The 24,134-nt window shown below is 44.1% G+C and overlaps 1 protein-coding gene across 5 annotated transcripts in view; it reads left to right on the top strand.

Annotated features, from left to right (window-relative positions):
• NFATC1 (nuclear factor of activated T cells 1) overlaps nucleotides 1-24,134 on the top strand; it is a 116,010-nt gene that overhangs the window by 64,771 nt on the left and 27,105 nt on the right. For 2 of the 5 annotated variants that reach the window (XM_075417043.1, XM_075417044.1), the window contains exons 7-9: nucleotides 1,939-1,994; nucleotides 3,291-3,423; nucleotides 16,970-17,656. In XM_075417043.1, the coding sequence (XP_075273158.1) occupies nucleotides 1,939-1,994; nucleotides 3,291-3,423; nucleotides 16,970-17,656 (876 nt within the window). Of the gene's footprint in view, nucleotides 1-1,938; nucleotides 1,995-3,290; nucleotides 3,424-16,969; nucleotides 17,657-24,134 lie in introns of those variants that run through there. The other 3 variants (XM_075417046.1, XM_075417047.1, XM_075417048.1) reach the window with 3 other exon arrangements.

Here is a 24,134-nt window from a genome sequence, read left to right as displayed (position 1 = left end):
CATAGCGAAAAACCTGAACTTCTGGTAATCCGTTTACAAAGGCAAATTGAACATATGTTAACTACTAGACTGGACATCTGTAGACTTACAAAAACCCGACCAACAAACCCCGTACAAAGCAGAAGTTCCTAGACTTTGCAAAACGTGTGATAATGTCAGTGTTGTGTTACTTTTACAATTGACTGAATTAATTGCAGGGGGGAGGGAAAAGTAGGGCTACAGGGGCTCTGTGGGGAGGGGGTGGGAGATAAAGGGGGCTGCTCCCAGGCAAGGGATGTGTCCCGGCTTGCCAGATTTCGGTCGGGTTTTTTCTACTGACATCTCGGGGGAAGCATCTGTTGGATAAATTGCAAAGTGATCGCCAGTCCTCCCGAGTCCTCCCGAGAAGTCTCCTTCAGGTCTGGCGCACTAGGAAGGCATCGTCAGGGAGACTCGAGCACGGGCTGGCTGCTCCTCTACCCGCAGCAGAAAGTGGCAGTACCAGTTAAAGGGAATCCTTCTCCAGCGTCACAGTTTAAAATGTAGGAAGAAGCGAAGGGTAGATCTGCTAGTTGTTTCCTACAGAAAGACCTGCCAAATCCACCGTGCTATTCATGCTGCAGCTTTCACATTGCGCTACTTTCCATATGTTAAAAACAAAAGGTTTTTTGGATGTTAAAACAATCGCCAGGGCTAGTCCCTCAGCAGCATTCCTTTCGCAGTAGGACAGCTGTACACAAAAATGTTATTTACAGACATTTGTAATAAATCAGGCAGTTCTAAATGCGTCACCTCCATCCTGGCCGTGAAAGCAAAGAGAGAAGAAAAAGTGTATTCACTCTTTTACCTTGCCGAGAGCTGTTTTTCTCAGGCAGGCCCACGTCTATGTGATGAAGTTCAAAATAGCTAATATTTGCATTTGCATTTGCATGTCCCGATGCTGCAATAAATATACAAAAGAGATGACATAAAGTCTCATTTTCCCTTTCATTACGGTGACATCTGACAATGGTGGGACTCATGAAGCTGCATGTGTCCCCGCTGCCCAGCTTAGACGGCAGTCTGCCTGTGGCTATTCGTACACGTTTTGTGTTTTTCTAGGCCTGCAGAATGGAAACCTTACGTTTTGTATTATTTTTCTAATTTCTCTGCTGTTGAGTTTTGAAGCCGCAAAGAAGAAAAATAACCCTGTTACTGACCAGTGACTTCTGTATCAGTGAGGCCCAGGAAAAATCACCAGAAAAACCAAAATTCTTCCAGAAGATGGGTCCCCAGAAAAAGTGATATCTATAGCTTAAATCTATGTTTGGTTGAAAACAGAAATACAGCAAATCAAGAGAACCCAACACACCGCTAGAAGCAGCTCCAGAAAACTGTAGGTAGGACCACTGTAGCTGAGCTAAACCAACTTTAAAATGGAGTCGAAAGCTACGCTTCCCAGCCTGTGGCCTTGCCTATTGATCCAACCAGCAGAATCACGACAATCCAGACTAGGAGTATGTTAAAATGAAATACTGCATGGCTGAGGAGCTACCTTAATACTACATGTAGTATTGTTTTGTTTAATATTGATGCTGAATATGACTTACTGCATAGGTAGTGATCAAAAGGCCTCATAGGTAGCAGTCTTCTCATCTGAAAGTTTGGGAAACTAAGGTGTAGGACAGTTGCATTTTTTTCCCAAACCAGGGGCAGAATAAACTGCCCGTGGCTCTCTCCCATCGCAGTATCATGCACTCTGGATTGTGGTTCCCCCCTCCAAAAAGTGAAGTGGACTCCTGTTGCAGGTTACGCAGATGGCCTCTCAGTTGGGCACCGCTTGGCCAGTGCGTTGTGAGACCTGGTTTTCATGTAGGCAGTGCCCTTTCACAGATTTTTTTTTTTGCACAAATCATGCCTTTGTAGGCTTGGGAGAGGAAAAAAGGATGGAACTAGATATCTTTTTCTTTTGTCTTTTAGATGGTCACCATGTGTGGGAAATGGAAGCCAAAACCGACAAAGAAATGTGCAAGCCAGTAAGTCTACCTTAAATATTTTAACATCAAGCTGAAAAATATATATTGCCTTCTCCAGCACTGTTACTAAAGAGGGATTTCCAAGGCTTTGGCACTGTGTCTTCCTACTGAAACAGAACAAGTACTTAGGCCTCCCCTCCTGGAAATCTTTCTTTGACGGGAACATGGGGTAAAAAGCCTTCATTGGAAGCTATCCCGAAAGTAGGAGAGACTGTTTGGAAAATATTTTTTCATTGTCCAGGATGGGCCAACCCTGTCTGCTCATCTTGTATCTTGCTGGGTCAGTTCTTCCCTCTGCTCCCAAAGCAATTTCTGATCATTTTCCTTGGCTTTTGTCTACTGTTGGCTGAAGAAATGTGAGTCCCCTCACAGGAGATCAGCCTCATGGCTGGAGAAGTGTGGCTCCCTCAGCCGTGACTGTAAGTGGGAAATACTGCCACTATTCCACCTCTGGAGGAATATGCAACAGTTTGTTAGCTGCAAACCTGCTGGAGACATGCAGGCAAACAATTTAAAGACCTCAGCTGAATGCAGGCCAAATGCTGAGGAGTGTTCACTTTTATTCTTTCAAAAAGTGCCAAGGGAGGTTTTGATGGTCATAGCAGATTTCACTGTACAGTTGTGTAAGCTGATGCCCTAGCAGCTAAATTGATCCTTAGCCCCATGCTGGAGCATTTGGTTTCTGACAGTGGAAGATCATCTGCATGGTCTCCAGCCCTTCTACCTGCAGCACTAGATGTTCTTGCAAGATCTCCCATCCACAGAAACTAGCGTGCTTAAAACTTCCTGAGTTGTTATATGAAAAAACATTTCACTGTGGAAAACGGAAATATTTTAATAATCATATGTCTGTCCTAATTCTCCTTTCAAAGGAAGTTGTGTTAGGGTGAGAAATACTGGGGATGGCCTTCCAGCCAAGCAGTTGTGCTTTCTTGTGCTGAATGAGAGACCGCAGTTTGGTTGTGGTCCCAGATTCTTGTCAGAGGCAGGAGGGGTAGAGCCTTGTCCATACGTGGTATCATATTTGCTGTCTGAAGGGAAGAGGTGAAGGCTAGTGATTCTGTAAAGACTTGAGCCATGCCAAAATCTTACTTCCCTGCTTCTGGAGTGCTTGGCACGGAGGATCCGGGGAGTGGCGGGAGGCCATCCCTGCCCATGAAGGCCCCCAGTTCCCCTGTAGAGACCATGTTTCTCCTTGTGAGCCGGGGCGCCACCTTCTCAGCGTTAACGTGAATACTGTTGTACAGCTCGACTACCTTAGTCATGCCTTGACTTTCTGGTTTGTTGCTTTTGCAGAATTCATTGGTGGTTGAGATACCACCTTTCCGCAATCAGAGAATTACCAGCCCTGTTCAGGTCAACTTCTATGTCTGCAACGGAAAGAGAAAGAGAAGCCAGTACCAGCTTTTCACCTATCTTCCTGCTAATGGTAACAAAATATATTCCTTATCTCTGCTAGTAAAAATGAGAGAGAGTGATAATTGCTTAGAAGGATATATGGCTCTGATAATTCTTTAGTAACCTGAGTGATTTGGAGGTATACCTGGTGCTATAAAATGAGTGAGGCTCAAACCACGAGAGCTGCCTTTCTGTCTGCTGCCCACACAAGAAACTTTCTCTGCAGATTAATTTCTTTTGTACTGGCATCAGAGACCTGTTGGAACAAGAGGTTTTTCTGCCTGTGGCAGCTGAGGAGCCCCAGCACAAACTCATATGTGTAGCCACAAATTGTGAACATGCTGGGCTCTCTGCTAAGTTGCTGTCAACCCTTGGTCTGACTCTGTGGCCCCAGAGGGTACATTGCATTTGAATAATACTTCTGAATTTGCACCACAGCGTTGTAAGCATGCTGGGCTCTGAGCTGGAGGTGTCATCCTGCACCTTGCTGTCTCACACGGGGTGAAAACAGTGCTCCAGGCTGATGATGCTCTTAGGTAGCAATGAAGAGCACAGTGTGGATGGAGATCAGAGTGCTCTGTACAGAATCCTTCATGTATAGGAAATGTTCAGAAACATGTGTGCTAATTTATTTTGGAAGCTTATGTCGGTGGCTGTGAAGTGGCAATAAAGTACTCATGCTAGCTGAATCCTAAGCAGGCTTGTATGAAGATTTTAATAGCAAGTAAATTCAGGTTTTTTTGTTTTATTTGAAATCGCTCTTTTCTGAGAACACTATTTTGGAGAAAGTAGGAAAAAAGGGTGGTTGTTTTGTTGTTGTTGTTTTTTGGAAGGAAGATGAATTAGAAAAATGATTAGGTTCGTGCTTTTTTGTAGACTTTCCCAGTGAAAATGGTCCTTCTGAGGGAAATTACCACAAAGCAATACTGGAGTCATGTCACATGACTTGAAGAGACCTGCCAGCTGTTTGCAGGTGAAGTCCCATAAAATAAACATTTGGAATTTCACCTCGTTAGCTTGCATTCACTCCAGGCTTTAATCAGGACTTAAATTTAAAATAAAAGTATAGGGAACCTGACATGGGCAACTGACTGCTTATTGCATATGTGCTGCGTGGCTATGCTTCACTGAATCAGCCTACTTATGCAAACTTCATCCCCGGTGGGTATGTCTGTGTACATTTAAAGACTGTTCATCTCTTAAATTGGAAACAAAAAGAGTTGTTATGCTCTTGCACAACACTTTTCAGCAACAAAAATCTGTTGTAGAGGCCAACAGGTATTGATTGCCTTGCCATGCAAGTTACCCTCATGAGAATTTCAAATACATGCCTGCTGTTAACTGCTGTTTATTAAGCACCATCTTTCTTCTCCAGCCATTTTCACCATTTTTTACCATTTTATTCTAAACCGTGGGAATAGTATTCACTGCTGCAAAGTTGGTTTATGCTACCCCATTCTGAGTTTGAATCATTTGGTGTTTCGTTTTGTGTGAAGCGATGGGAATAGCTACCTAGTGGCAGGCAACAGAGAATCAGCATAGGCTTTTTTCTGCAAAGACATCCTTAATTATGGTAATTCTTGAAAACATCATGAAAACATTGTTTAGTCTGCTGTACTGATTTAAATTCCTGTCAAATCTTTTAATTTCAGTGTAGGGAAACCCGAAAGAAAAAGTAGAACACTAGGGTAGGGGAAAAGGAGGCAGGTATTTAATAGTAAATATTCCTTCCCCCTATTCCTGTTTGGTTCTCCGCTCACGTTCTCTTAATAGATATGTATGTGTGCATATAGGTGACTGAAAAACATCTTATGTTCTTTGCAAACTCGTAACAGTGGTAAGAGTGAAAGTGCTTCCGCAAACGCCAGAATTAAAAGTATAGTATGTTTTTGTTACACCTGTGTTGTAGCTGTAAGGTTTTGCCCTTACGTTGCTGGTGGTTGTTTCCGTCATGCCTTCCAAAGAGGTACGATCACTTTGACTGTGTATTCAGAAACCGTGCACAACGACTGAATCGGTCATTTACGCTGCTGTATTTCTAGGAGTCTTTTTAGGATGTTCTGCTTTATTTGCTTTCAGTCACAACAGATTTTTAATCTTTCAAGACATTGCAGAAAACCAAAGTTGAGCTCATGAAGAAAACAATAGTTGAGTCGATAACCACTGTGTGATCAGTGTGAAAAAACGTAAAGAATTTAAGCTCTGTTTTGGTCCAGGTAGTACTTCATCTCTTGTTTACACAAATCCCACGAACCTAGAAGGTGTAGGTTTTTGACAAGCAAATGTCAGAGTGATCATCAAGTGTAAGATGTGGTTTTACACAAATCAAATGGTATCCTGCAAGCTGCTTCTCTCTCTGTGCTTGAGGACTAGTCAAAATGCTAACTGTTCAGTGCCTACCATAATTTTGCAGGTAGTTCTGCAGGAGGGATCTTTTAAAAGCCACATGACGCACATTAGACATATATTTTACAGCTCACCTGGACTGTGCCAAAGCAAAATATCGCATGTGGACGAAAGCCTAAATCCTGCGTGAGCCCTGTCCCCTGAGGTGGGTGCAGGCAGGCGCAGACGGTGCAGCCAGTGGGAGAGACATGGACTCCCTGTGCGGTTCCCACCCCCACTGCAGAGCAGTAGGGTTTTTTCCTGTAGCTCCTGTTTCTCCTCATTCCCTAGGAGAAAACGGCCAGTGGATCCAGGGACACGTGGCCTCACGCACTCCACCTCACGTGGATGGTCCTGTAGCATCTCCGTGGAGTACCACTCTGTGATGTGCAGCCCGCAAGAGCTGCCCTCTCCAGCAGAGTGTTGCGGTTTCACCACTGTAAGGCTGCTCCTGTGCTGCGGAGATATGGCAGGGTTGGACTTTTCTTCTGTGTTAACTCAGGTGTTTTGCAGAGCAGGGACTTAACTTGCTGAAGACGAGTTCCTGCCTCAGAAAGAAAAAAAGTGCTGTAAAAAGGAAAATCTTACTGCTCTGTGAATGAAAAGTTTAAATAAGAAAACAAAACAGAAAGTAGAGGCTTCACAAATGAGAGCCAAGGTCTGGAAAACGGGCTTGCTTAAGTCTTTGGCTTGGGGCAGACTGTAAACCTAAGTACTTGTAATCCACTTTTAACTGAAATTTTCATTTACTGTTCCGATGAATTTGAGCAGTCCCCGAATCCTGTATTAGCCTATATTGTACAGAAATTACTATAATGTTGTATTTTTCGTATTGCTTCAATATTGCACATCGCTGGGCAATTGCTTATCAGTTTTGTCCTGGAACCTGCAGGCTGTAGGCTCTGGAGATTCCTCCCCAGGCATGCCTGGCACAGAAATATAAGTAGTTTCCATACCATTCTGGCACAGGTGAATTCCCGCAGCTCACGTGGTAAGTAGTAATACGTTTTGCATTGCCACATCCCATCAGAATGTGAGGAGAAGCCACAGGACCGGATGCTGCAGTCAGGAGTCTGAGCAAAGCACAGTGAGCAGACACTTGGATATTTGGCTTTTCAAGTCCCTCCACTGCTGCAGCTCTGTGCAGGCACACGCTGTGGCTTTGTTATGTGCAGCAGAACATTTCAGAAAACCATTGGTGAACGCTGCATCGGTGAACCCTACCCTCTAGAAAAGCGCTTGCTTTTCATTTTTGTTTATGGCTGCGTATCGTTTTGCTTCTATGAATTTATTACACCATTCGCCCATATATGCATTTCAAACAGGAGGAATAGTCTTCTGAAATCACTAGATGTAAGCAGTAGCATTTGAGGTATAAATTAATCTGGAGAGGCTGAAGAAGCACACAGGCGATCAGACATGTATGCTGCGGTTCCAAATCCTGTGCTTTCATCTGCTAAGAAAGGTGAAGGAGTTCTGCAGTTCAGACGACTTTAAACAACACACTGAATGATAAGGGTTAGATCTCTGTTTATTCAGATTTCTTTTAAGTAGGTACATCAAAACAGAGGAATCGTGTTCAAGAACTTATTTTTTGCAGATAGGAGCGAATGGTCTCTGTGATTTCTGTTATCTTAATGAATATTGGTAACAAAAAGCGTGGACACAGAAAAGCTTTTCTATGAGTTCTATTTAGACAAGTAGTGCTATTTGACTAAGCAAAGACAGACTAGTTTGTGTAGGAAATATTTTAACAAGATGGAAAAAGGAAAGTTGCTATGTTTCTTTTACTGAAATGAAAAATATGCTTTTGCAAAGAGTTGATGATAAAGTATTTCCGATCTCTGTTTCTGTCAGGCTTTTTAATTGTCAAAGCATTATTAAAAAATCGTTTCACTACTTCTAGTATTTATTAAAATGGTGTTGATATGCTGGGCAACTTTTATTCAGAGATGTGTCTTGCCACCCTTAGGGCCAGATTTCCAGGCGCGCAGCCTTCACTCATAGAACCAGCTTTTCAGCAGTTTCGTTGCCTCCCTGCAGGCACCTGCGCAAGCCCCCGGGGTGCTGAGCGCTTCCGAAAACCTGGCCATGCAGCCAAGTGACTTGGTGGGGAGATCCTTTGAATCGGTGGGTGCAGGGCTGTGCCGAGAGCCTGCCCGTGGTGACTCGATGTGCCTCAGCGTTGCTGTTCACAGCCCCGTGGCATGGAGGTGAAGCTCTTGGTGTGCTTCTGCAAAGCGTGAGCGGTGCCCACGGCGCATTGCTGTCAGCATCCTCCTAACTTCCCACCTCGGCTCTAAAATTATCTGTCTCCTGCCTGCCCTGCGGATGAGTGCAATCAGCAGTTTTCTAGAGATTGCGCTGAGCAGCCGTGCCTCTGTGTCACCTCTGCTTTCCCGCCCACAGCTCACTTTCGAAGTTAAAAGGCGACATTGGCCGCCTGAGCAGAAAACAAGAAAATGAGGATGCAAAGTGTTGCTGCTGTGATGCAACACATAGCGCGGCTTTCGCTGATCGTCTCCTGACACCTCTCACCTCTGGAGTATTTGTTGTATTTTCACGCTCGGGGCTGGCAAAATCATCCTAGCCGTGTCTGCAGCATGGCCGTAATTTGGGGTGGCTGGGGAAGCGGGGCCACATTCAGTGCCCGGGTTGTGAAAGGATCCTCACCTGCAGGACGTGCAGCATGGTGGCGGCAGTGCCACCACAGCACCTGGCAGCTGGCCCCGGGAGACGGAGGAAGGGGCATGGAAGTCCGTAGGAGTGCGTTACGCCCAAGTCCACCTTAGGTTGGTGCCGTGTTCCTGGGGCCGTGTGCGAGGGGACCGAGTGTGGCCGAGCCGGCCCTGAAGCCCCAGACCTGCTGGAAGTGTTTCCATACAGCCCGCGGAGCAGCGGGGCTGCTGCAAAGCCTGGGCAGGGCAGGGCAGGGCATGGCCATGGGAGGAGCGTTGGCCCCGGGGTGGTTTGTTTTATTTTAGGTGAAAATACGGATCGTGGTTGCTCATTTTTGCACTATGTGCTGGTACAGTTTATTTCATTTTGGCTGCTAGCTGGCTGATTGTTGCTTTTGACATTTCACAGAGCAACAAAAAGCAGGCGAGGTTTTGTCAGAGTCCTGTTTCCATTTAAGAGGATCACAAAACTCATCACTGTCGGGCACATCAGCTCCTCCGCTCCCTTTCAGCAGCCACGTGAGGTCTACGGCGGAGTGGAGGAGACCTGCATTACGCTTGCCAGCATTACATCCTCGGCTGTTTTGCTCCCAGTTGCTGGGTCCTCAGTAGAGCTGCCCACGCTTCATCCAGGTGACATCCCGTCTCCGCCATCATCCGGAGCCTATTCAGCTGCATCCAACCTGCAGATGCAGTCGTCTTCATCTTTAGAGGCAGAACTTCTGCCTCAGTGTACGGTGGTCGTCTTCATCTGGAAGGGCAAGAAGGAGCATCACGTGTGTGCTGTCCCTGCAGCAGGCAGGGGTGGACGAGCTCTATGTAGAAGCCCCAGGCTGTGCCTGACCAGCAGGCCTCGTCACAGCAGCAATGATCACCCATAATAGTTAACTTCTAGTGCAGAAACTTGTCTTTTGGCAGGACCCGCCTTTACAAATATTCCCCTTCAGGCGACAGAACGCAGCCTGTAGTTATGGTCACCAGACCCCTCTGCACGAGCGTTTTGAGGACTCCCTCCCTTACTTCCCAGTGATTTCCCATGTGTATTTTAGCAAGCATGGGGCTTTAGGATCTTCCAGTTAGCTTAAAAGCCTAAAGGTAAAACTTGTGTGATGGAGAACGGGGTTTAGAATTACGTGGGCTTGATTACAGGAGATGCTTATTTTTGTTCAAGTGGCTGATCACCATAGTTAACCTAGTCCAGTGATTGATCCAGAAGGAGATGTGGTGGTGGTGGCTGCTGGAGGTGAAATGCTCAGGCAAGGGTGTGTTTGCTGGCGGTGGGAGGGCCCGCATCCATCTCTGAAGACGATGACCAGGTCAGAGCCAAGATGTCTGAGGTAAGCCGGGTCCAAAGCCCTCTCTGGAGAGAGTGGGTCTGGGGTAGGACCGGCGCAGTACAGATGCCCTGCTGCCAGCCTGTCCCCGCAGAGCTTCCCGCAGGATTGCCAGGGATGAGAAGCGTCGGGCTGCACCCACGCTGCTGCATTGCGGGACCGCTGCCTGCAGCCCCAGCTTGCCTGTTCTCCTCCCCTCGTTGGGAGCAGGAGTTGTGTCAGCGCCGGCGGTGTAATGGTGTGATGCATTGTCAAAAAAAACCTCACTCCAGTGAATTTAACGTGTCTGACAGAAGTGACACAGAAAGCCTCGGCCAGGGCAGCCGGGGTGTTGTGCACAGTTAAACCTCCAGCTCAAGGCGGCGATGGAGCTGGATGCTGCACCATGGTAGCAGCAGTAGAGCAGCCCAAGCAGGCATATCACAGGACTTGATTTATCCTTTTCAACATTGTAGGATTTAAGAAGGTGTTATGATGGAAAAAGAATCCTGACTTTTAAGATTTTTCACGTTTTCTTTTGAAAGAAAGCTAATGCGTGTCTTCTGTACTAACACAACCTAAATGCCCTCCACCTGCTTCCCACTCCTCCACACCCAGTTTAACAGTGTATGCACCAAGCTACCATATATAATCTTCCGTCTTATAAATATGCATTGAATAACCTAATAGTTTAACAGCTGTTGAAAAGCATTTAGTAAATGAGTTAGCTGGAAAGCACTTTCTAATCACATAATGGCACTGTCCAAGATTATAGGCTGCGATGTATGCACAAGTCTTCCATCTGCCTGGAGGCTATTCTTGTATAAAACTGTACATATACATCTGATCCCATAAAAATACGCATAAACCCAAAGAGGATGGGCAGGCAGGCATGTGTTGGAGGTAGCCCTCCCTATGAGCAGTACCAGTAGCAGTGTACTAGCAAGAGAGGGTGAGTGAGTTCAGATGCTTGTACAGATAAAAGCTGCAGTCACACGTGTGTGCTGCCTGCAGCTTCTTGATAGCGTGAGGCTTCCTTTGTTTCTGAGTCACCGTGTTCTGGTTTTATTAACTAAAAAGCAAAGGCTTGACCTTTAAAAAAATGTGTTGGTTGAATAGGTGCCTAGGGAAAAATATCCAGTTCACAGACAGCGTCTGCAGAGGCCCATGTAGTGACTATCTCAGGAGATCCCTGGGGTTGAGTGCCTGTCCTTTGTCACGGAGGTTGCCACTGCTGCAGATGCGTTGGCAGGGCGTTTCAGGTTTTGCTCGGCCACTGCTGTTCTGGCATTTCAAAATAAGGGGATTATAGTTTCTGAGGGCAGCCAGCCCATTGCCTCTCCCCAACACCAGACTGCTCCAAGAGTCTGAATGAGGGGTGAGGTCCTTGCTCTGCTCAGGTCTGCTGGATCCAGCCGATGCTGCCGCAGCGGCCAGGATTTTGTCTTTGAACGAATCAAGAGTGGCTAAGCTGTACATGGAGCTATGTCCACATCCCTAACCACGTCTCCAGATGGCCAGCAGCAGAGTAGCGGCAGCACTTGGGATGGCCTGCGCAGCATCTTCCAAACGAACGCCTGGTTCGTGGTGATGAGGGTGTGCTGCTTGGCTCAAAACTGACTGACAGGAGAGGGTTTTGAAGGCACAAACAGCATTTCAGAGCTCGGCTCAGTAATGGAGATTTAGCCACTGAACTGCTGAACCCTCTTTGAAAGTCTCGTCCCAGATTCTTACCAGTTACGAGACATTTAATGCAGAAGTTGAAGAAATGTGTGTGTGCACATGATGAAAAAAGTAGTGTTCTGATTTTCATATGCTAACCAAAATCTGTGTGCCAGTGCCAGGGAACTACATCATAGTCTGCACCGTGAAAGGTGGTTGTTTCGTTTGATAGGCTCAATCAAACTTAAGGGTAAAATAAATATATTATAATGCCATAAATGTCTGCATTGATAATACTACATGGAAATGGGAATTTGTTAGTTTAATGTTAATCAGGATAAACATCTGTTTAATTTATATGATTATGTTTTCTCAGTTCACTTATTTTAATAGCACCCCCCAAAAAAATAGTTTTAAAACCCATCTCGATTGCCAAAGTGTAAAAGCAAACAGACTTGTTAGAATTGTCAAAAAATACATGTAATTTATATTTAAGCACTTTCTGACTCCCTTTACTGAATGCACATGATTTATTATTTTTCTTCGAGGTTTGATATATTAACTTTTTACCTGCTAGAAAGGCCTTTCATTGAAACATGGGCTTGCAGAACTGGCTGAAATATTTCTCCCAGATTCAGACCCGCACAGAAGGACCATTGTCTTCCACCCAGTGCCTCGGTGTAATGTCATAACCCTGGTCTCTCTGAGTAAGAAGTTTTGATTTATAGCCAGGGCTGCTGCCAACACACGGTTCTCAGAACTTCGTGTTAAATTAGATGACATAATGACATGAGTCCAGAGACTAAGAAGGCATCGTCAAACCATTGAAGACCAGTTAGCACAGATGGAAGTTGCTTATCAGACTAATTTAGAACTGTGAGCTCTGTCAGATTTTAATATTCAAAATCGAGGACTATTTAAAATTGTTTGTCAGCCGACCTAATGCATTGTGAATTGAGAAGCGTCTGAAAATTCACCATATGAACTGAACTTGCATTAATTTTTTCCTTTTCATGGCAAGGACCTGATCCTTCAGCAGAGTAGGGTATCTCAAACAAGCAACATTACTTTTGAATCTGAGTGCATGTAAAAACAGCATCTTTGCTGTTTACAGTTTCACAAATTGTGGCTTCGTTGCTGCAATTTATTGTTGGCAAATCTCAGTGTATGGCGTATTCAGTCACAGTTTTTCATTCTAGCCATCTGAGAGTCTGCAAGACTGGCTGTTATCTCAGCACCACGGAGCAGCTTTGAGACAGAATTCTAACTGCCATTTGATATGGCTGTGCTGAATTTAAGAAATAGTCCGTTTTCTGCTAAAAGTGCTTGCAGATTCTGAGCAGCTGTGGGGCTTTCCCATTAACTGCCTGTCCAGGCCTGCTGTGTGACTGGGAGTGTCTCTTTCAGCTGGCAGGTTTTTACCAAGTCATTTAAGATTTGAAATATTTGAGCTAGAAGTTAATCAGGGTAATACTTTTCTGTTAAATATTAATCCTGAGAAAATTAACTGTACTCTGTATCACGTCGCATCTCCCTGTGTGAAATACTCGTGCACGTGAGCGACAGTGGAAATGGATATGTGTTATGGCAACTATCTTACCGTGCCTCCACAGGGATGTATTTGAGAATGAAACCCCTTTTTCCAGCTCGGGTCTGTAAAGATTTGCAGTTAATGAAGCGTGAGTCGACAGGTAAGCAGTAACGCTAGGCCATGGCTGCCCGGTGATCAGTCCTGGCTGCTCTGGAGGAACCCGCGGGGTTCCTGCGTAGGAGAGAATGGCAGAGGTGGGCATGTGAGGTCTGTGTCCTCTGCTGCTCTGCATCAGCTACAGCCGCTCGCCCCAGCTGAGGGCCTCTGGCCCCCCAAAAGTCAGCAAGGTGGTGGGTAGGGCGTCTTAGGAACTGGAACCTTATTACATGCAAGTATTTTCACTTGTTTGAGTAACGCCATAGACGCCGTGATGCTAAGTGGGTAGCCAGTGAGTACAGGTACAGGGTGTTCCTGGGCTGGTTTTGGAAGGTGTGCCTTGAAATACCCACAGCTCCTACCTGGGGCCCTCTGCTCTCCTTTGCAAAGTGGGAGTAAACAGTTACCCTTTGAAAGAAAGAACGTGAGGCGATTTACACCACTTTTGACACATTCAGAGTATTTTCAGAACAACCAGGAGGTCAGACCCACAGCTCGTTTGAGTCCGGTTTGGAAATACAAACATTGGCAAAGATTTTTGGCCTTTGTTACTCTGTATGGTGAAGTTATGTGGGCTAGGGGAAGGCAGATACAGGATAGAGTGTCAGAAATAAACTGTTAACTGGTGTAATGTAGCAATTTGTGGTGTATCTCCTCCACAAGTCAAGTAACGTAGCTATTAATGTAAAACACAAAAGTTGGGGTCTGGCTGAAAAGGGAAGAGTTAATGTCTTATGTTTCTGCTGACAGAAACTTTGCAGGTCTGATTTCAGATCATCTGGGTCATTAGTAATGGTTTCTCCGGGGGGTGGGGGCGGGGAAGAATCCTACAGAGCTTCCTTCTCCAGACTGGTACCCTGTGAAGATATTTACACTTTTTTACAGGGGAGTGAGTGGCTGCCATCCCAGCTTGGGAAGAGCCGTACATTCATTCTGCACAGTGTTGAATGGCTGTGCAAATGGCAAAGCACTGAAAACTCAGATACAAATCCTCTCACCATTTCAGCGTTAATACTTTTCCTGTCTTTCAGTGTGGTACCTACTCTAGTGATGAGATTATCATACAGATGAAATATATGATACTTAGAAAGGGGAGACTTTTTTGTTGTGTTGAAGAGACATATTAAAAAAGGTAATGGAGACAATTCAGTTGATGAAGTTCAGATGCCACTAAGCTTAAATGCAGGTAGTATCTGTACATTTAGAGACAATTTGTTTCCCATTATGTGAAATAACTGATGCTCAGGAGCATTAGTTCAGAGCAATACAAGGGGACAATGTAAACAGATGTCAAATAAAATGGAGGTCCCACTTAATCTCGTATCCCTCCTTCTTGTTCCCCTCGCTGGCTACCAACCTGCCATCCACAAACAAGCTACTGTGACTCACCCTGACTGGTCCTGTAATTAACACCAGTCTCTATTTTCCCTCTGAACTCTGAATTTATGGGCAGCCAGGAGTGTCCTTGGTTGCTGTCGCCATCTCCAAGAGAGTTTTTGGACTAACAGGTCTGGATGGAGTCCCTTCTGCCCATCAGTCCTTCGCCCAGTGCAGAGCAGGACTTACTGGTTATCCTCTTGGTTGCAGTAGGTGTGTTTCAGTGTAGCAACGTACGAAAACAGTTTCCCAACACTCGTGGCCACTAATCAGACCTCATGGCATTGGTTTTATAAAGAAAAAAATTGAAGTGACAAAAAAGTGCCTGGTAAACCAAGTAGCAAAGATGCACCATAGAAGAGCTACAATGAAAAACCAGCTGGAGAGCAGGAACCTGTCTTCTTTAAAGCCTCCAGCCTGCCTGCCACCAGGCCTATAACCCTCCCCTAGGTTATAACAAGTCAGACGACTCCAGAGTTTATTGGAGTTGAATTGCCAGTGGTTGAGCTTGGAATTATTTAGCACAGGTGTTTCTCTAACAGTGATATATTGGGAAAATTCAGTGTTCAACAACCATCATATTTCCAGCTGTGCTGTGGTTAGTGTTAGTACAGTGAACCTAATATAAAACATGTGAGAACATTTGCTAGCTCAGGAACTTGTTAAAGGTATTTTCTTACAGTATCTGAGCTGCTATGTTTATCTAGGTGCGTTTCTTTGGTCTTGCATTTTCATAAAGGGTGTGATACTGGTTTTATAAAGCTGTTGCTGAACCTGGAATCTGCTTCTCTGCAACCAATTGCATTAGTAGCCCTGCTAGCCAGTGCACAGCACATGAGCAGGTGAATAAGATTGTGAGGAATCCAATGACAGTCCATTATCCTTAGCACATTCGTCTTGAGTAGCACCTGTGCATCTGTTACATATATAGACATGTTTTTACTAGGGGTGCTAGCAATCTTGAAATAAGTGTTGCAAGCATCTATATGTAAAAGAACATAAAAGGAGCAAAGTTAACAAGAGGCTAGGGGACTGTAAAAGAAGGGTAGTGAAGTGCATTCACCAGCAGCAAAATTTGTGAATTTTAAAAAGAGGTTTTATATGTACACATGCACACACGTGCATTTTTAAGGTTTCAGAAGACTCATACACGAACATAGTAAATGGCTGGAGAATGCATAGAGCTGTTTATAAAACACATGCAAATAAAGTTGCAGCCAGAGACACTCACATAACACGCATATGCTCTGAGCGGTGTTGTGCAAAGATATGTCATTAATAACTTTGCGCTGCAGTAGGTCAGTTATTCTGGTATTCTGAAAGATATTCTGTAGTGTCACCGTAAATTTCCAACAACACCTTCAAGCGACAGCTGTTCCTGTGGGTATCTTTTTGAGAAAGCAGATGAATGCCACCGTGTATCCATACTCCATTGTTGTATGCATTACAGTTGTATCTGGCTAGAAGAAGTACATCTACAGACTAGCATGGCTCTTTTATTTATAGTTTTCCTGATACAGAAAGTGGGTGTCTTTTACCTATGCGTGGCATATGTTGTAGGAGAAGCAGCAAAGGCACCTCTCTGATTCGACAGGGAAAGCCGACATGAAAAAGACACTTTGATTTGAGGAAGGATCTCTTCTCTGCTTTGAGAAAGCGGCTCTGCATTTGTCATGACTGAGTTGATGCTCATAACCAGTCATTCTGTCCATGTGCTGGTGGTATTAAGAGACAAGACTTGACAGCTCAGTTAGAGCCTCTTTTGGACAACGGGTAGAGCAAGCAGAGGTCTAGAATAGCACTCAGTTTTTCTTGGTAGCCAGAGACTGGTTAGGATCTGGCATTAGCAGTTTGGATCGAACTTAGCATTGCGGAGAATTGGATGCAGCCTACCGACTATTTTACGCCCTTTGGCTGGTTAGTGAGATTAAACACAATCAAGTAATCAAATCCTACTCTTTAAAAAATACCCTCATAATTGAGAACTTCTTGTATGTAGTAGTTTGTCATGTATCTTTGCGATTTTACTTTCACTGAACTCTGAAAGCCCAGCCTCTACCTTATTATGCTTCAGTTTACCGAATGTGCAGACATTTATCAAATGGGCCATCAGTAGCCGTAGAAATGCAGTAGTATATCCAAGTTAAAATTCTTGCTTTGATTACTACAAATCCGTGGAGCCCTTGGGTCCAAAGCTTCCACTGAAGCACAGCTATTTGCAAATAGATTTTTATAGCACATTAGTGCTGGAGGAGACTCCAAAGAAAATAGTCCTTTTCAATATTAGAACCAGCTGTGACTTTCTTGTGCTGATGACTCATTCATTTTTTTTTATAGGGTGGGAGAACTAGGCAAAAGACACACAGAGTCTTATTCAAGACGTTGTTTGTTTTGCAAAGGGTATCCTAGCCACAAGCCAACTTGATCATACCAATACGCAACTCATGTTTGTTTAAAACTTTTTTCTTTTAACAGTTCCAATTATAAAAACAGAACCCACAGATGACTATGAGCCTGCTCAAACCTGTGGACCAATGAACCAAGGCTTAAGCCCTCTCTCTAAACCATACTACAGCCAGCAGATCATGATGCCCCCTGATCCTGGTTCGTGCCTCGTGGCTGGCTTTGCCTCCTGTCAGCAGAGAAATGCCGTGATGTCACCCTCTCCCAACGCAAGCCCCAAGCTGCACGACCTTTCATCCTCTCCTTACAAGTGCATCCCCAACCCGGGCCACAGCCACCTCGGACTTCAGCAGCCCGCTGGAGGTGTCCCCACCATACAGGAAGTGCCAAGGTCTATAGTTGTGCACCCAAGCTCCCCCGAGCAATCATCTCACATCATGCTGCAGCCGCAGGTGAGTCAACATCTGAGCAGTAGCTGTCCCCTTGGTTATCAACAAACACTCTATCCCAACAGTCCCTCTTCTCCAGTTCCATCTGTTACCCAAGAGCCAACCTATTTGCAGTCCTGCAGTCCAACTCACTCATCCATAATGGGTCAACAGCAGCAGCAACTGCCGAAGGTTCACAGAAATGAGTCTCCAACAACCCAACCACTGTCATTGCCAGAGTTGCATGAGGAAAGTAATCATAATTTGGCCCCTATTCCTGTAACGATCAAGCGAGAACCTGAGGAATTGGACCAGATGTACCTGGATGATGGTAAGTCTTCTACAGCATAGGATTGCGTTCAACCATGTTGCTATATCAGTGAGTTCCCTTAACCCTCTCCTCCTTTTGAACCTTGGTGGAAAAAAAGTTCAATTAACAGCCTAGTGGAATGGTGCAGACTTTTGCTTGGATTGTCTCTGTATGGGAAAGGGCTCTTTAATTTCATTTGCAACAATGAAACCATACTTTCTAAGCATTAAATGCTGTTAGTTATCGTACAGCTAGCTGCATGATGGATAGCTATGTTGCAATAATCTTAACCGTATGGTCGTGGCTTATGCCCATGCCAGTGACCTGTAGAACTGCGGTGAAAACATATTTAACATTGTCCCATCCATAATGCAGTGAAATGTCTGATGTGCAAATCCGTTCACTGGAACTAAATGATAAACTGCTCTACTTCAGTTCAGAAGGTTCAAATTAAAAATTGAGGCACGTCTTTCAGCATAACTTTTCAGCCTGGTGGCATCTGACATTAAGACTACTTTTTCTTCCATTCTTATTGGGGACTTGCTGCTGCTTTTGTTTTTTTGTTTTTTTCTTTTGTAAGATTCTGTATGTATATGTATTCTACACGCACCACTGAAACGTTAAAATGCTGAGATGAACTTGTCAGACTCTAGTTTCCAAAGATTTATTAGTCGAACGTAATAAAAGGGATAATCTGGAATTTGATTATGTGACCTCGCTGAACTGTGATTTAGCACTTGCTGCTAAGTATCCCAGTTGTATTCAGGGCCCTCACCTTAATGCAGTACGTGACTTCCCTTCCAATGGCCACATAACTTTATATAACATGCTATGCTATTTGCAGAAGAAACGCCTTTGAAATGGCTGCATTGAAACTAGTTGGTGCCAAGAAACATCTGAATGTAATTGTCTTTCAGGGAGAATTTAAAGACAATTCATTGCACTGTTTTTAAAAAAAGGACATTTAGTCATTCTATTTTAAACAGCATGGTACTCACTGAATTAGGATTACGAATTAATGTTTTGGAGCTTGAGAGCAGCCTTTTGCTTTTCAGCTCTAGGAGAATGGTTTTTCTTAACAGAAATTATTATTGGTTACATGATAGACTGGTCTAAGGAAGTTTTCCTAATTAGAGTTCAGTTGACTAAAGTTTTGCACAACACATCTTCTGTGACAAGGTTTTCTTCATATAGTGTGCATTTTTACCACATATCTATGCTGTAAGGAGCGAGATTTCAACAAACCAAACAAGAAATGTACACAAACCAAGACAAAAAGCCATGCTCAAATTTTGGATTTGAGCGAAACCAGAAGTTAGCTATGGAAGGAAGAGAATACAGATAAACCTAGCCTATGACTGTCTTTCTAGAAAAGCACAAGAAATGGGCAGTGTTTCTGCCTTACCTCTCCAAAATCGAGCAACCACTCCTCTGACAGCACTATGAAAGCTGCCTTTGGCTGGTCTCTGCTGGAGAGATGGGACTGCAGCTCAGGAATGAAGGGTGAAGCTCCCCAGCTGTGTCTACTTCAGGTTTCTCCTGGAGGAACAGAAGAACTTTGCTACTGTGTGGTCCGAGACAGATATTTTAGTTGTTTCAGCAATGCATTCTCTCTGGCAAAGCATAAATGGTTTAGTCTTTACCCCCATCTCTCTTCCATCCCCTCTTCTGCACACACACGCACACCAGTCCTCTGACAGATAATCAGAATTAGCTGTAGAAGCCACAATGTATAGCTGCACTGATACTTAAAGGTGACTTTGAAGATCTCTTCAGCTAGCCAAATCCAGATATACTTCCCTTTGGCATCCAGCAGGCTATCAAAATCGTTCTGTGGCTGACCACAAGAGCTATAGACCAAGAAAGAATTCATAGACATAACAGTCATGGTAGCAACGTATAATAGAAAAAAATTAACTAATGTAGTTCCAAAAAATTAAACACCACCAGTTCCCTCTAAGGGTGGTAATCAGAAATGGTAGCCACAGGAAGTCCCTTTCCTGTGTCTAAACTGATACTTAGGTTTGTCTCAGGGGTCACACCAATGGAGCGGAACCGATGTGAGTTGCCCTTTCCTGTCTATGCCTTATCTCACTGCCTTAAGAAAAGGTCATCCACTCTATGTTTTATGTTGACAAAATGAAGCCCTTGTAGAAACCAGTAGTGGACTCCTACTGTCTCCTTATTTGTCTCAGTATTTGGGCAGTCGAGAGAAAGTGTGCAGCAGAGGGGCTAAAGGCAGGAAGCGTGTCCTGTGGGACTTGTGCTGGCCAAGACCCTCTGTTCAAACCATGCAGAGCCCCAGCACACCTCAGACACATAGCAGAGGAGCACAAAGCTGTGAGTCAGGCTGGAAGCCTCTTTAGGTCTATGCTACATGCATTTCATGGAGGCAACCTTACCATCACCAGTGAAGACATTGGTTTCACATTACGTTTAATCTGATCTAACTGTAGGCTTCCATGGAAAGGGTGGCCTCGATCCATCTTGCCCTTAGCCACATGTTCTTGCTGCTTCCTTTGAGTCATATCAATTGATTATGGAGCAGCAGAGCAGGCTAATGGAAAACTAACCTGCCAAAAACAGCAAAACCCACGTAGTTTTCCGCTGGGTCAGCTCATGGAAGCACATGCCCCGGGTCCAATAGCTGGGTCCAGCCCATGAGAGGGGCAGGAAGCCTGTTGCTGTGAGTCAGGGAGTGCAGTGGGACCGTTCTGGGTGGCAGCAGCCCACCCGTAGGCCAGAGTAAGTGTGACTTGAAGCCACATCTGATGTCATCTGATCCTCCTCAGCAACTATCTAATCAGTTCATCCTATCTCGGTAAGAAATCCCCTTTTCGTGCCGACCTATTAGTTATGGAAGGATGACATCTGGGCTGCCTCACACCATCTCAAAGGGCAGTTTGGCCACTGCAATGACTGCCTGGAAGCCACCAGTGATTGCTCTTGGTGTCCCAGTAGGTGCTGTTCGCCGAGGCCTACATTGAAAAGGCAAAGTGCTCGGTATACACAATGCCTTTGTGCCTGGTGCCAGTTCATTCAGACCTCTGGCCATAACTGTGGAATGAGGGAGAATGGGTTTTGCAGAGTGGCTCATGCCAAATAGGAGCAGCTAATTTTTCAAGTGCTGGATGTTTTTTTTGGAATAGGAGCTTTTAAGGCATTGCCATGGCTTCTTGTTCGCATCATATCGATCTTCAAGTGTTTTCCTTGTTGGAGAAGTGGGTGGGTTATCAATGCTTTATGACCATATCCTGAAAACCAGAATATCAAATCATACCCATGAGTAAGGACAGTTACTCTTTTTTTTTTTTAAATAGATTGCTGCTGTACCTCTTTATAATTTGTTGTCTCACTGATTCAGTTCAGATCCCTTCATATAACATGATTTTAAATTTTTTTCAGTATTTTTTCAATCTTTGTACCTGTGAACAGTATGAAAGCCAGAGGGAGGTCAGATGTACTTGACTGCTTTCCTTGCCTACTTTAAGCATGCCAACTCTTTCCCTCATCCTTAAAGTAGTTTAAAAATAATGAAATATTTTGATGACATTAAAAATTAAATTCTCAAAGTATCACTCCATTAAAAAAGTGTATCTTCACGGTGTCTTGTAGCTGTTTAATACCTCCAGTTTTGCCTGAAAGTACTTAGGAAGTGTGACGTATAGACATCTAACATACTTATGGGACTAAGACGAATAAAATATCTAACTGGTTATGCCACATTATATTTGGTAAAATTTTCGTTTCTTGTTTACCACTTTGGAGAGGTCTGATTTATGTATCTCGTATATGTATAGCAATCCTGGACCAGATATGAACAGAAATTTTTTGGTTTCATCTTATGGGATCAAAGCAATATTCATTCCTTTTGGTCTGGAGTATCTCCAAATACAGACCATCTATACTGCAGAGTATAGATGGAAAAAAACAGTCAGTGAATTTATATATCCCATATATGACATCTTTCTGCTTCAGTGATGCTGGGCAGCTGAAGTGATATAAAGGGAGCACCCAAAGAGACTTCCATTTTGGCAAATAAGTTTTGGTCTTGGCAGTCTTGTTTTAAATAAAAATCTGCAGTAGCCACCTGGGCTACTCATTAAGTGTGCTGTCCAGTTCAGTATGTGAATATATGATTCAACATGTAGAACATATTTAAAACTCACCCTGTAAAGTGATACCTGATATATTATGGCTATGCTCTTGATATTGAAAGGTATCTGGCTTGTATACCAGCACTCGTTTCACATAATTCTTAGTTCAACCTCCTAACAAAGATTATGACTGATTCCCTTTACTAGTTTCACAGCAAGATTTGATTAAAAGTGGTTGAAATGTGACATTTGTGCCTGGTTTTGCTCCTTGGTGATGGGAGAGGGGGTGTCTCCTGTCCTCTTTCAAGAGCAAGAGGCTCTTGCAGCAGCTTGCAGGGCGCTGGGGCACCCTGGCAGACCACGCCAGGGCTAACACCAGCTCCGTGTGCGTGTGCCACCCCTGCCTGAGACAGTGACGGTTGTGACATTCCCCTTTCAGATCTGATGTGGGAGTAGTGCTAGAGTGGTGGAGCTCACAGAAAATCCTAGGCAGGCAGGCTTAAGGGACCTCTTCAGTACAAGTCCATGCAGTAACTGCTTTTTAGAGAAAATATTTAACTTGGGGATCGATGATCCTAATGTGCTGTACAGCCCTTTGTGGAGTGAAGCTGAATTAGCTTAGTCCAGTTTGGGGAAGCTGCAGGCTGATGAGAACTCTTCCTGGTCCGTTGAACCAGTCATTCTCTCAAGGGAAGGTGAAAATTTACCTAATTTATACCTCACATTTGAACGTGCTCCTCTCTCCAGCCCTCTTACTAGGACTTGGGTGAAAAGTGTGCTAGTCTGCTCTTGAACTAACCCTGCTTCTTTTCTGTTGACCAGGGAAGCTCAGATAATTTTTCCAGATTTTAACTGCTTTTCTTAGTGGTAGGAGAAACCCTAAGCCAGAAGCGGTGGAGTGTAAGTTCATATAGGCTTCAGGATGTTCAGGCAGCTGGGAAATGGCTAGGCTCACAACAGGAGATGCTAAAGGTGACTTGAAATCACCTTCCTTATCCCCGTTTCCCTTTCCCGGACCTAGGGTAGCCGGGATGGAACACAGAACTGAGCTCCAAATCTTTTATTTCACCAGGATGGAGAGAGTTCAATTAGACATGCTAACGCCAAGAAACATTTTTCAGGTTGTAACTGGCACTCCCACAAGCTATTACATTTTTTACCTGCAGCAGAATGACACTCAGTTGTGAAATTATTTCCTGCCGTTAGAAACATCAAAGAAAGTAGTCTTCATTACAGACGAAAATGAAGCTATTTCAAAAAAACAAGGAGGAAACACATTGGTACCAGCAGGAAAAAACATATGACGTTCTCAGCAGATTTCAAGGTGTATTGTACACGCTGGGATCCCGTTTGTTGTATTAAAGCACAGAACTTTACAAAAGCAGTTTTTAATGGAAAGCAAATCAGCATCCTGGAGGATTCTTTAAATGAGGTATGCGTGAGTACTGAAGCTGAAGAAGATCTTGGCTTCTTTGAGCTTTGCTTGGGTTCTAATCTCAACTTCTGAGATGCAGTCCCAGCCATGTTGAAATCAGTGGCAAGCTCCCATTGCCGGTGGTGGGGCCAGGGTTCCACCCACCGTTGAAAAAACTGTTTTCCAGAACGCCCGAGTCCTGTGTAGGAGCCAGAACTGGAATAACAATATCTGAAAGACAGATCTCTTGTCTGAAGTTTTGTGTATTAATTCAGCCTCCTCCTCTCCACATGGACGCTTTCATAAAGATCTCTTTCCTGATCTTGACTTGATCAGATCTATAAATCTTTGTGTAGTAAGATGAAAATACATAGGCCATAAACGAAGGTAGCTGATGTTTAGATATGTGGCTAACAGAAAGCATCAGAACCACATCATCATCTTTTTTAAAACAAGGAGTCTTTTGTTCCTGTGATTGTCTTTGCACAGCTGTGAGTTTTATAGCACTGTGCCAATGAATGCACTCATTGCGACTTTTATTTTACTCTGAAAAGGTAAATTGGGAGCATTAAGCCCCCAATAAGTACGTAAAAGTGGCAAAACCACAGGTAAAGTGTTACTGAAAGCTGCAGCCCTGCCAGCCATTTCATTTTAAACATGGCTCTTTTAAAAATAACTTTTGCAGTAAAAGCTGTAACTCCTGGATGTAATATGAGCTATTGCTAATGTCATTCCCATGAATTGCTTACAGTGTTGAACTGTTAGATGTCTGACAAGTCCATATATCTCTTATACAGTATATATGAAAGTTTTTTGCCTCTAAACCATATGTTCTTTTTTTCACTCCTCTATATTCTTCACGTGCACGTGGTTTGGTGATATAGTTTATTTGAACAGGAACCGTAGCAGACAGAATTATTCTTTTGCTGAAATGTATCCTTTTTCATACATCTCAGCTTCATGATTAAAGTGATTGGCTCTCCAGGCA

Source organism: Opisthocomus hoazin, chromosome 3 (assembly GCF_030867145.1).
Source record: "Opisthocomus hoazin isolate bOpiHoa1 chromosome 3, bOpiHoa1.hap1, whole genome shotgun sequence".
Taxonomy (NCBI): Eukaryota; Metazoa; Chordata; class Aves; order Opisthocomiformes; family Opisthocomidae; genus Opisthocomus; species Opisthocomus hoazin.
This window is presented reverse-complemented; position numbering and strand designations above follow the sequence as displayed.